The sequence below is a fragment of the Pseudorca crassidens genome, chromosome 17, assembly GCF_039906515.1.
Source record: "Pseudorca crassidens isolate mPseCra1 chromosome 17, mPseCra1.hap1, whole genome shotgun sequence".
Lineage (NCBI taxonomy): Eukaryota > Metazoa > Chordata > Mammalia > Artiodactyla > Delphinidae > Pseudorca > Pseudorca crassidens.
Window position 1 is genome coordinate 51,992,301 of NC_090312.1, and position 14,175 is coordinate 52,006,475.

General features: G+C 34.8%; 1 protein-coding gene across 29 annotated transcripts in view; it reads left to right on the top strand.

Moving 5' to 3' along the window:
* The window catches only part of LOC137210245 (UDP-N-acetylglucosamine--peptide N-acetylglucosaminyltransferase 110 kDa subunit-like), a 168,726-nt gene that overhangs the window by 132,356 nt on the left and 22,195 nt on the right, over window positions 1-14,175 (top strand). Inside the window, exon 1 of one of the 29 annotated variants that reach the window (XM_067711922.1) lies at window positions 6,791-7,606. The exons of the other annotated variants lie outside the window; for them this stretch is intronic. Within the exon in view, the coding sequence (XP_067568023.1) occupies window positions 7,499-7,606 (108 nt within the window). The 5' untranslated portion in view covers window positions 6,791-7,498. Of the gene's footprint in view, window positions 1-6,790; window positions 7,607-14,175 lie in introns of those variants that run through there. 29 annotated transcript variants of the gene reach the window in all.

A 14,175-nucleotide genomic window follows, 5' to 3' on the forward strand; every position in this document is an offset into this window, starting at 1 on the left:
TTCACCTTTGAGAACTTTCTGAAATTGTGGGACCATTTCTATTGGAAAAGAGGAAGGTACACTTTAGAACTCAACTCTAGTTATGGCATTGTTGGGAGAAGAATTATTGAGGTAAGGTCAATACAAGTGAAAGATTTGGGATCACATATTCATCATTAACATTAGCATTCTACAGAACATTCCTGGAGAATTGTGATGCTTGCTTTATGTGATTTCTATCATAAATCATTAGAATTTGACCAAGACACTTCAGTGAAACATACATCATACAGCACATCGCATTTTAGTTTTTCCTACCACTCCACAACTTATCATCAATACTTCACCATAACTCAGAAACAGAAACAGAAACTGAGTGAGTTCATTGTTAGCAGACGGGCTTCACAAGCAATACTAGTGGAAGTTCTTCAAATGATAGCAGACAGTAACTCAAGGCATACAAACAAAACAAAGAATGCTGACTAGAGCAGTTGTGTAGGGAATTATAAAAGATACTGTAATTTCAAATTTCTTCTCCTTTCTTCTCTTAACTAATTTAAAAAGTAAGTGCCTAACCAATATGACTATATTTGGATTGTTCTCTATATAACATAAAAAAAATCATATATTTGATGATATGGCACAACGAAGGCAGTGAGAACAAAGCTGTGTTAGAATAAAAATGACAGTAGATCATAAGCTGAATCCGCAGGAAGAAAGGAAGAGAACCAGAAATGGTAAATAGATTAACCCGACAAATTCAAAAATATTTATTTGCTCAACTTTCTTCTCTAAGCTCTTTGAAAAAATAAGTTTGTGAGAAGTAATTATTATAATAATATGTTGTTAAGTATGTAACATATATAAATGTAATAAAAACAAAAAAGAGGGGAAGGCATACAGCTCTATAAAAGTACAGTTTCTGTTTCTATCTGGAATGAACCTAGTAAAAATCTGAAGAGATTCTGAGATGTATTCCATAAGCCCTAGTGCAGCCATTACTCAAACAATGTGGTTAAAAATCATTAAAGGAATTACATGTTACAGTAGGAAATATCTACTTACTATGAAAGGAAAATGGAGGAACAATAACAAAAAAGCAAAAACATGAGACATGTAGAAAACCAAAGGTAAAATGATAGACATAAATAAATCCTACCATATCAATAATAAAAACTAAATGTAAATGAATTAAACAATACAATCAAAAGGCAGATATTGTCAAACTGGGTATTAAGGAATGTTTTCTATAGGAGACTCTGCTTGGATTCAAAAGTCTAATGTGTACAAAGTAAAAGGATGAAAAAATATACCTCATGCAAATAGCAACCGTAAGCATTGCTGAAGTGGCTATACTAATACCAGAAAAAATAGACTTTAAAACAAACAAAAAAGTTACTAGATATGAAAAGGGACATTTTATGATAAAGAGAGGGAAGATACAAAAATCTTTAACATATTTGCCCTGAATAAGGTAAAACCAAAATACACGAAGAAGAAAATACCAAAATCCATGAAGAATTGAAGGAAGAAATAGATAATTGCACAACATTAGGTAGAGGCTTCAGTACTCCACAGTCAGTAATGGATAGAACAGTTAGGCAGAAGATCAACAACGATATAGAAGAGTTGGACGAGACTGTGAATTAACAAGACCTAATAAATGTTTACAGAACACTCAACCAAACAGTAAAGTACTCATCCTGCTCAACTACATGTGAAACGTTTTCCAGCATAGATGACATGCTAGGCTGTAAGAGAAGAGATTGAACCCCACATACATTGCTGGTGGGAATGTAAAATGGTGCGGCCATTTTACAAAACAGCTTGAGAGTTCCTGCAAGTGTTAAACATAGAGTTACCCTGTGACCCAGCAGTTCCACTACTAAATATATACCTAAGAGAAATAAAAACTTATGTCTGCACAAAAGCTTGTACGTGAATGTTCATAGAAGCCTATTTCTAAAAACAAAAGGTGGAAATAATTCGAATGACAACCGGATAAATGAATAAACAAAATGTGGAATATCCATACAATAGAATAGCATTCAGCTATAGAAAGGAATGATCTATTGATCCATGTTACAACATGGATGAACCATGAAAGCATTATGTAAAGTAAAAGCAGCCACTCACAAAAGATCACATATTGTACGGTCCCATTTATATGAAATGCCCAGAATAGCAAATCTGTAGAGACAGGAAGTAGATGAGTGGTTGCCTAGGGCTGAGAGGGTTGAGGAGATTGAAAAAAGCTTGTTCATGTGTAATGGGTTTTTAGTGGGGGGACAGAAATCTAAAATTGGATTGTTGTGATGCTTACACAAGTCTTTTAGTGGTTACACTGAGAACCACTGAATTGTATACATTAAAGTGTTGAAATTATGGTATGTAAATTACATCCCAATAAAGCTGTTAAAATTATGATAATTTCATATTTATAAATTTGAAAATTCATCGAAAATGACAAATTCTTTAAAAATGCAAGCTAACAAGACTAACCCAAGAAAGAAAAAATATCTCAAAAACCTATATCTACTGCAAAAGTTGTTTGTATAATTAAGTACCTTTACAGAAAATGATTTCCAGGGATAAATGGCTTTCCAAGTAAATTGTTCCAAATATTTAGGGAAGAAATATTGGTAATCTTACATAAAAATCTTCCAGGAAACAGAAAAGTATATATTGCTCAAAATATTTATAAGGGCAACATAAGCTTCAGCTCCAAACTGAAAAGAATATTACAAGAATAGAATCACAGGCCAGTTTCTCTTTTGAACATGCATGCAAAATGTGTAAACAGAAGCACAAACTGTATCCATGGTATGTAAAACAATCATATATCACAATCAAAGTAGCTTTATTCTAGTAATGCAAGGTTGGTTTAATGTTCAAACATGAAACTGATCCCAGGAATGAATTAGAGTGGGAAAAAAGTCATTTAAAACAGAAGTCTTGGGACTTCCCTGGTGGTGCAGTGGTTAGAACTTGGCACTTTCACTGCTGGGGCCCTAGGGTCCAATTCCTGGTCAGGGAACTAAGATCCTGCAAGCCATGAGGCAGCCCCCACCCCCCAAAAAAAAGAAAAAAAAGAAGACAACCAGGAGAAGCACAAGATCGAATAAACATAACAGATAACACCTTATGAAAAGTAGGTGAAGATTATGGAATATGCTAAAATTTTAAAACAAAAAGAAACATTTAAAGATTCAAGAGGATGTGACAAATATTGTACATAGGCAAAAAATAAAATAAAATAAAATATACGGATGATGGGAGCCCAAAAATCCAGATGCCCATGTCCTGTCTCTGAAGATTCTCATTCAATGGGTTATGGATTTCCTCTATGTTTAAAAACCTACAGGTGTTATAAAGCAGAAACTAAACACCATTGTAAAGCAATTATACTCCAATAAATATATTAAAACACAACCAAACAAACCTACAGGTGATTCTGATATGATTCACAGACAATGTAAAGCTTCTGCTTTACAGGAAATAATACTTTTTATTATTTTGTTATTTTATAGTTATATTAACAGTTTGTACTATTGACCGGTAAGTCTGATGTCAAAATGCACTCCCCACTAGGGATATAAAAGGAACTAATAGTCTCTGCGGCTGCTTGGTGGCAGCATGCATGTATTGCAAGGGCAATTATTGTAGGAATCCAAATGAGTGGAACATTTTAGAATTGGAAGACTACATACAGATCATCTAGTCAAGCTTCCAACTATTATAGTTGTGAAAACTAAGGCCCATATAAAAGAAATGATTTATCTCCAAAGAGCGTTAGTGAAAGAGTATGAAATTAAAAATATCTCTGAACTTTTAATTTAGTGCTGTTTTTATTAATCTCATGTATTAGCTTAAACTTCAGTGTGACAGATTTGGGATTGAATTCTTGCTCAGATTTACTGATTGCGTGCCTTTTAGTAAGTTACTAAAACACTTTTAAAAAAAAAGATTTATTTATTTATTTTTGGCTGCGTTGGCTCTTCCTTGCTATGCGCGGGCTTTCTCTAGTTGCGGTGAGCGGGGGCTACTCTTTGTTACGGTGCGCGGGCTTCTCATTGTGGTGGCTTCTCTTTGTTGCTGAGCGCGGGGTCTAGGTGTGTGGGCTTCAGTAGTTGTGGTTCACGGGCTCTAGAGTGCAGGCTCAGTAGTTGTGGCGCATGCTCTTAGTTGCTCCGTGGCATGTGGGAGCTTCCCGGACCAGGGCTCAAACCCGCGTCCCCTGCACTGGCAGGCAGATTCTTAACCACTGCACCACCAGGGAAGCCCTACTAAAACACTTTTAACTTCACTTTTCACATATGTAAAATGGTGAGCCTTGGCTGATATAGAATATGAGATAACCTAGCACTGTTCTTAACACATACACGTAGTTAACATTTTTTGGCTCTCATCCCTCTTAAACAGCCTCTATCCTCTTAACAATGAAAGTGTGTTTCAGCTAGCAAAGCACCCCAGAGCTGACCACATTCTGGCAAGAGATATAGGATTCTTTTTCTTGCTGGTGGTTCTTTATACCTGATATTTGAACTGCACTGAAACATGAACATCTCTTGTTTATACTGTATCAATGGATTGATGAATTTGATAGATGAATTTTTAAAAGTAATATGCAGGAAAAAAAAGTAATATGCAGGAATTGAGCTGCCTTACTCTCAAGAAATATAATTCGATAGTGGTGGCTAAAACGATAAACAGTGTTTGGACAGGGAGTCCATATTGAATGTGAACTACCTGTACTCCCATTCGTCTATTAAGAATAAATAGAATCCTTTCAAAATCTGTTCTAAAGCGCAGTTATTTCCTTCTGGCTCATTTAAGTTACCTGCAAGAAAAAGACAATCTCCTGAATCCTTGCTTAAAAGGCTTTTAATATAAAGCAGATAATTTTTTGCAACATTTCCCAAACTTTTCATTATCAAATTGCCTGAGGCTTCTCAACGATTATCATTTCACAACAATATCTCCCTTTTCACCTTTTTTAAAAGAATTGGCCTCGTAGATGTGCCCTTAAAACAGAGCTTCACTCTCAGCTTATTTTAAATTTTGTATTCAAACAGTATGAAGAAAACAGGATCAGGGAATTCAGCCATAAAAGTGAATGGATTACTGATACGTGCTACATCATGGATGCAACTAAGTGAAAGAAGTCAGGCGCGAAAGGCTCTATATTGTATGGTTCCATTTATATGAAATGTCCAGCAGTGGCAAATCCATACACACGGAAAATATTATACATTAGTGGTTTCCAGGGGTTTGGAAGAGAGGGAAATAGGGAATGACTCCTCAAAATGGGTGTATGTTTCCTCTTGGGGTGATGAAAATGTTTTGTAGTTGGACAGTGGTGATAGTTGCACAACATTGTGACAGTAGTAAATTCCACTGAATGGTACAGTGAATTGTAAAATGATCAAAATGGTGAATTTTGTGTTATGTTCATTTTACTACAATAAAAAGGAGAAAGAATTAGGGAAAGACTTCGAGTTTGGGAAACTAAGGTGAACTGGTCAAGAAAAAGACAGCTCTACTGTTCAGTGTTCTCTCAGCTCTCCCAGTGCATTGATCCTCAGCAAAAAGTAGCCTGAACTTGTCGATGATAGTCATTCAACACAGTCCAGGGAAAAGTAAATAAAATAAAACCCAACTCTTCTTCTTTAGCACATCTATGAAAGGTTAACTTGCTGCTCAGCCACGTGGACATTCATGAAGACGTTTCACTTTAGGTGTCCTCTACTTCAGTACTTTACTCACAGCTCATTCACACATGTAGGCAACAGCATTCCTTAATTCGATGGAATCTGCAGTGCTGGTTGTGATGGGTCTCATGAAAAGAAAAGGGAAGGAGGAAAAAGCCTCCACATTGACTTGGTGGTCTTGACGAAATGGATGCAGAAGACAGCTTGAGTGTCAAACTGGAAACCGTTATTTTCCTTTTCCTTTTCTTTTTATCTTTCCTATCAGGTCGTCTGCCCACTTCCCACCCCCTTCTTTCAAACAGGAAAGACACTAATCAGCTGCTTTTTTGTGTTTTTGGCAAAACACCTATTGTTTTGCGTTTCTTGTTGTTCGGTGAACATTATTGTTTTTACTGCCAAATGAGCTTCAGTGGTTGATGTAGGGGGTCTCTTGGGAACTTAACTTTTTCCAGTTTAAGTGGAAAAGCTTTTTTGTTTGAATTGGCTTTTACTGGGTGCTTCAAGGTTTGCTCTTGGCTCTTTGAAGGGGGACTGAATAGCACTGTGTTTCCTTTGAGGTTCCAATGAATAAAGGATCCTATGTCCTGGGCACTTTTTGTTGATTTTGCTGTGTGTCCTGTCTAGTAGCCAGATGCAGATTCCAGGAAAATGACATATAAATGAATATAAGTAATCTAATATTTTTACAATTTGCTTTGGCCATACTCCTGGTCTTACTCTACTTGTAGCAGATGGCTTTAAAGAGTATTAGCTATGTATATATTAAAAATAATATAAATATACCAATATTAAATATTATATTGATGTATAAGTGTAATATACTAATATTTATATTAGTGTATAACAATTATGTATTATATTAATATATATTTTTGCCTGGCATATATTATATACAAAATATATGAGTAATGAAATGTATTTCTATGGTTAATATGTTCATAATATTAATATGATATATCCTGTAATATTGATTATAAAACAATTATATCATAATATATAAATATATAATTATTATTATCTGATATAATACACTATAGTTAATATATTCTATATAACAATATATAATGTATTAGTATAATTGTATTATATAATATAAATATAATACATATATAAAACTATATATCTTTTAGTTATACATTACACATACGAGTATGTATAGCTATTTATAATTTTATTGACATAGGAATCTGGTCATCATAACAATTGATGTAAAAATATGCAATATTTTCAATCAAATGGGCCTTAACCTCACTACCTACACATAAGTACTTTTAAAATCTTGAACCCTGTCTAACTCATGCTTCCATATCTCTCAACCCGCTTTTCTACACATGCACGTAGACACACGTTTATACACGATATATATGTATACTACCAGTTTTCAGTTCGATGTATATAAATATATAGTATATAATTATATTCCTGTGTATGTATACAAATATAAATCAAAGGTATGTGTATAGGTATGTATTTCATATGTTTCTATAAATATACAAATAATGTATGTGTATATAAACACATGACTGTATACATACATACACAGAAATATACTTATTTAAACAAAAGGGACCTAAATATAGTTCTTTAAGAATAAAAAGTTATGTCTCACTGTTTCAGTAACAGTTTATAGTTTTCTACTGTATGTGCTTCTATAATTGTTATGAACATTTCGCATTTTTGTTGAATGTTGTTTTAATTTTTTGCCTTTTTTTGTTTTTTGTTTGTTTTTTTTTTGGTACGTAGGCCTCTCGCTGTTGCGGCCTCTCCCGTTGCGGAGCACAGGCTCCGGACGCACAGGCTCAGCGGCCATGGCTCACAGGCCGAGCCGCTCCGCGGCATATGGGACCTTCCCGGACCGGGGCACGAACCCGTGTCCCCTGCATCGGCAGGCGGACTCTCAACCACCGTGCCACCAGGTAAGCCCAGTTTTTTGCCATTATTAATGAAGTTCTGAAGAATACGGTGGGCAAGATTACTTGAAAAACTCTCCTAAAAGAAAAGGGTTAGGTATGCTAGGTTAAATGTACACAACTTATTTTTAAGTGCGTGGTTGATTTTGGAAGTGTGCAGTCGAAATTTCCAGGACCCATGAAGGAAGGGTGGTCCATGTGTGAGAGTGATAGCTCTATTAAGAGTGGATTGAAGATCTTGCTAGCTTAGAACAGAAGCTGGAAATCCTGTTTTTATGGAGCCAAATGGCAAATATTTTAGGCTTTGTAGACCAAAGAGTCAAAATTGAGGATATTATTTAGGTACTTAGGTAACCATTTAAAATGTTACCAGTTAAAACGTGAAAATTATTCATAGCTCATAGGCCATAAAAAATAGGCAGCTGTCTGGATTTGGAATACAGGCCGTAGTTGAATGACACACCTGGTATAGAGACTTGTTTTTAAATGGCCATGACCACATGGGAGGCAGGAGGTAAGACTCCATCCCTACTAGATGGGAAGTTAGAACTAAACCTACCTATCCCTGGCTTCACCTGTAATGAAAGGGTGTGCCAGGAGAAAAAAATATCTGCTGGCAAAGGGAGACTAAGAGCAAATTCTCTTGGCCTCTGCTCTGGGTAGGAAACAGGTAGGAAATCTTGAGAATTCTGAACCGCAGATCTGTGTTCACAGTGTTTGGGTTGCAAATTTATTTGCGGTCTTGCAAACAGAAGCTAAGAAATTAACTTAAAATGCTCCCAAATCGGTGGTATTCCAAACACAAAACTAAACCCTTTCTGGAGAGGTAGACCTTCAACACAGGCCTATAGCGTTCCCACAGATAAAGTTTAGCTAAACGTGAGCTCATGATCTAAATTTACACGATAATGAAGAAATCAGCTACAAGTGGAGAGAATCAGCAAAAACAATCAATACCAGAATTAGATTCCCAAGGCCATCCATCAGATGTTGGAATAATCAGGTGCCAGGCAGAAAATATACATAAAACTAGAACTGAAACAAGGAGCGAGGATGTTTTAAAAGACTGGGTAGGATCTTTCAAACATTTTTAAAGTACATGTCATTGATAAAGCTAAAAACTCGAAGGTCGTGTAATACAGCAGATTAATCGTGGAGAAGAGTGAAATTATTTTTAAAAATAATTTTTTTAAAAATATGTGCTGTTTTAAAAATATGCTGTTTTTAAAAATATGGCAGATCAGATTTCCTGCCTAATTATATAAATTGATTTATCTTAAAAAATACACAGTATTTTAAAGACTTATTGGCTGTAAAATAAGTTAAGGGTATTTCAAAGGGCTTCTCTGCAAAGAGAAGTGAGAAGTAGCAAAACACAGAAAGTAGAGGGGAAAAAATGTCAGTATATACATTGCTATAGGGTCAACTAAGCCTTAGGCCAGCAACTGTGAGGAGGAGCTGACCCTTAGATACGTACAACTAAGCTGGAACCTTCAAAAAGTTCAACTATTTATAAGTAAAAAGATTTATTAAAATTAATAACCAAGTGTTTTAATTGACATCAGAAGAGTAAAACAATAAACCCTGAGAACATAGAAAAATAGACAATAAAGATATGAGCAGAACTTAATAAAACAGAAAAAAGTATAAAATTGAGGTGATTTAGTAAGTCAAAAGAATATTCTTTGAAAAGATTTAAAAAAACAAACTTTGATTAAGCAAAACAAAAACGTAAGTAAACAATATACAGAAAGAATCAGGACAGTGTTATAGCAGAGAGTACAAACAGAGAATATATGAAATGCCAGTAAATTTGAACATTTCTGTAAAGTGGACAATTTCCTAGCTCCTAAAGTTTACCAAAACTGACACAAGAGGAAATTTGTAGCTGGAGTTCTTGCACCAGTAAAGGAATTAAGTCAATAGTTTACAATCTTTCACCAAGAAAATACCAGACCCGGCCAGATCATTTGGGAGGTGAATTCTATCCAACTTCTGTTAAACAGATAACATCAATATTAACAAAGAAAAACTTCTAGGGAGTAGCAAAGGAAGAATGCTCCTTTATTCGTCTTACGAAGTCTGTATAATCCTAATACTGAAAATAGATTAGGACTGTAAGGAAAAAGAAATTTACAGGTCAAATTTACTTGTAAATATAAAAGGAAAAATTTTAAACTATGATATTAGCTACCCAAGTTCACTAGAGTAAGAAAAAGCACGAGCAAGTTAGGCCATCCAATGTAGTTTAATGTCAAGAATATATATCAATAGATTGAAATCACCACATTTTATTTCTTTCATCTGTCTCTTTAAAAAATTGCTATGTACTTATATTGATCTCTCTTGTACTAGGCACTGTGCTAAGTCACTTACATATTTACTCCTTTAAACCTTCTATCATCCCTGGGGGAAAGTTCTATTTTGCTTCCATTTCTTAGCTAAGACTCTAACCCCCAGGAAAGTAAAGCAGCATTTGTAAGTTTTTGTGGATGGTCAGTGACGGGACCAGTACAGGAACATCCAAAGTCTGTGCTTGGAAACAGTGCCCCATGTTGACGCTCACATTACAGATGAAAGGAAAGGAACCATGCACTTACCATATAGATTAAATCTCACATTGCAGGTTAAAGGAAAGGAACCATGCACTTACATTATAGATTAATACCCACATAACAGGTTAAAGAAAAAAGAAACATGTGCTTCTGTCAAAAGTTGTAAAGGAGGCATATCCATTTCTAAATATATTTCCCAATTTCTTTTGCTTGTTTTCTGACCTTTGTAGTGCATTTTGCCATGAGGAAGCTTTTAATTCTTACATAATTAAATGTATCCTTTTTTTCTTTGTATCTTAGAAAGATATTCCTCATGAATAATTTATTTCAAGTCTCCCAGGTTTCTGATACTTTTACACTTTCATTATTTTTTCACTTTTAACTAGTTGCTGTGTCTAGAATTTAGTAATTCTATGATAGCCATATTTTCCCACTTTTGTTGAATAATTTTTGCTGCTGATCCAAAACGTGAATTTTATTTTAATCTCAATTCCCTTATGCTCTTGCATCTAATTTTAAGATGCTTCCTATTCCACTGGTTGTCTTGTCTATCTAAAACAAAATGCTACCTTAAAAATAATGTAATTATAATATAATAAATGTCATTAGTAAACATAATACAATATATAATAAATAGCATAATATAAAATAACAAAATATAATTTACCATATAACAAGGTCAAAGGAGAGCAAAAGTATACAATCACTTGAAATATCCCCCAAAAGATATTTTATAAAATTCAATATTCATTTGTAATTTAAAAGAAAGAGTAAAATAGGATTGATGAATGCTTCCAAAATAAGAAGAAATTATATGTCTAAAAGAGAAAGAGGTAAGTGATAGACTTTAGTAACACTGGCAATAAATGCAGGACAAGATGAGGATGCCTGATATAATGTTAAAGAAAAAGTATTATGTAACATTGTGTTTGCAGCACTGATGAGTTCAGTGAAAAGAGAATCTCATAGAAAAGAATATCTCGTTCTTCTTAATGTATGTACACTTGTCCATTGCATGAACATAACAGCTTATTTAACCAATATGTTACTGATCTGCATCTGGATTTCTAGGTTTTCATGGAATTTTATTATGCACAGTTGTTTCAAACACTAGGACTTCCTCTTATGTTTATATCTTTTGAAAGAAACAATATCTCCACAGATGATTTATCTGTGCTGGCTGCTAGCTGACTTTGGGTACTTCTCAGTTCTTCCCTTTACCTTCCTAGTCAATATGAAAAGGGAAGGCAAGAAGGTCTCCTGTTTAGAGACTGTAAAGATAGGTCTTGGTGATAAAGTCTTGGTGGTAGAGGCTAAAAGTATTAACCCAGAACAAATGTTTTTCCAGCTGTAACTGTGTGTGATTCCCTTGGCTTGATTCCATAGAGGATGTAAGACAAGACTGTAGAATCTGCCCTCAAAGTGCTTCCAGTAGGATGAGCTAAGTCACGTATGGTGGCATATCTAATTCAAGACAAAATATCACATCTCCTTTTCTCTCCTGGCAAAACTTGGTGGAGTGAATGTAGAAGTCACTGTATGCTTTAAATTAAAGCAACACAATAAATCGTGTATTGGAAGGTGATTATTCTGGTCTCTTTGTGGAGACGAATTGGAAATTGTCTAGAAGAAGGAAAATTAGGTTAACCAAAGTTAAACTCATAAATAATTGAGCATTAATTAAATATCTGTGGTCTATGTTTCTCTTTGATCATAATTTCTCCCAGTTTATAGACCTCTCTGATACCTGATTAATCCTTGTCAAAGATGCAGTTAACAATGATTATTACTGTGTATTAGGTTTTGCCTGGGCCCTGAAGAAACTATCCTAAATCACCAGCTATGATTGTCACTTGATTTCCTCACAGAGAACAATCAGAACTCCTTGTCTTAAGTGGCTTGGGATGAGAAACTAGTTAGTCTCTTAGATACTGTTAGAGGACCCTACAGAGCCCATTGGTGAAAGTTTGGAAAACACTGGGCTTCTTAAAATTGATTCTTGTAGTGCTTCAGGAAAGATCACTGAACCAAAAGGATAACGGTATTTCTGGTTCTGTTGTTAGTGTTCTCCATGGAAACATTGCTGAAGCTTCTGGACTCAATTTCCTTCCCCATGTGTTAATGTCACTGAAAATATCCAACTCCATTCTATCCCCATATAACTTCAGAAACGAAGCAAAATGGAGACTCAAAATTCATTTCAAATAATGAAATGAATATATAACGTAGAATGGAACTGGGAAAATACCTGGTTTAAATTCTGGAAAGTACCAACTATACAATTCTGGATAAGTTGCTTCATCTTGCTTAGTCTAATTTAATGCACATCTCACAGGATGTTATGGTGATTAATTTAATATCTTTGTATAACGTACAGTGTTATGTAATTTCTTGTTTTTCTTGAGTAAATTCATATCCTTAAGCAACTCACTGTAAACAGTAGTTACTTACTTGCTTAAATTACTCTTATCTTCTATTATCAGCTGAATTGTGTCCTGCTCAAGTTAATATGTGGAAGTCTTAACCCCCAATACCTCGTAATATGACTGTATTTGGAGATAAGGCCCTTAAGTAGGTAACTGAGGTCAAATGAGGTCAAATGGGTGGGCTCTAATCCAATATGACTGGTGTCCTTATAAAAAGAAAATATTAGGACACAGACATGCACAGAGAGAAGACCATGTGAAGACAAAAGGAAAACATGGCATCTACAAACCAAGAAGGGATACTTGAGAAGAAATCAATCCTGCTGACACCTTATCTCAGATTTCTAGCCTCTAGACCTGTGAGTGAGTAAATTTCTGTTGTTTAACCTCCTCAGTCTCTGGTACTTTGTCATGGCAGTTCTAGGAAACTAATACAACTTTTTATGGCCTCCTTGTCTCAAGTTGAAAGTTCAATATTTGGCATCATAGCTAGGAAACAAAAATATCATCTACATTCCTTGTTGTAGTCTTTCTTCCCCATTCTCATTGCTAGTAATTTCCATATTTGGGTCTGTTTTCTGTGCCTTGTAAACAGAGCGTTACGCTCATTTCTGCTCTTACTGCTAATATACAGTAAATGTGCAGATACCGAATAGATTTTGGAGAAGTGCAGCATATAGTTGGCACATGTGTGTATGTGTGTGTATTCATATAATTTATACTTTTTCTCTATTTTCTTCCTTTGGTGTGAGCTAAGATTCTCTGCTTTTGTGACGAGTACTCCTGAATACTAATCCCTGAATTTAATTCACCAAAAATTGCCAAAAATAATCATAATATGGGGAAAGAGAGAGTGATAGAGGGAGAAGAACAAACAATCAGGCAAGGGCAGTACTGTGAATTATTAGGGTCTTATTAATAAGATTATGTTAGTCTAGAGGAAATGACCGTAAATATCATCAGTGAGCCCAGTTGGTCTTTACTGACTGCTAGACACATCCCTGAGTTCTGTTCTTAGTCTCCAACTGTATGATTACTACTGTCTGGAAGTATTATTTGAACAACTAAAGTCACTTAATGGAAAAGGAATATTGTCTTTAGAGAATCAACAGTAATTTTTCTATCTGATTAAAAAGGACTGTTGACTGTCTGGAAACCTCAGCCATATTTGTAAGCAGGAAAGCATTGGCTATTAAAAGTGGATGATGTAAAGAGATGAGCAGACACTTTGGCGATAGGTATACCTGGATTTAATTCTCACTTCTACCGCTTGGTAGCTGGATAGCCTTAGGCAGGTTTCATACCTCCCTGAAATTCACTTAATTCAGTCTGTAAAATGGCATAATAACTTATTATAGCATCCTTTTAGGAATTTTAAATCAGTTCTTGAAATAAAAGTACACAATATAGAGACAAGTATGGATTCCTCAATAGGTGTTTGACCTTTCATTTCTCCAGTATCCCACCCGCATCAAATAAAGAAAAATACTTTTTAAAATTTACGAATATTTCATTGTTGTAAAGTTAAAGCCATAAAAATAAGCAAATGGCCTGCTATCATACCGTTAGAAGAAAAAAAAAAAGGTGTTCATGA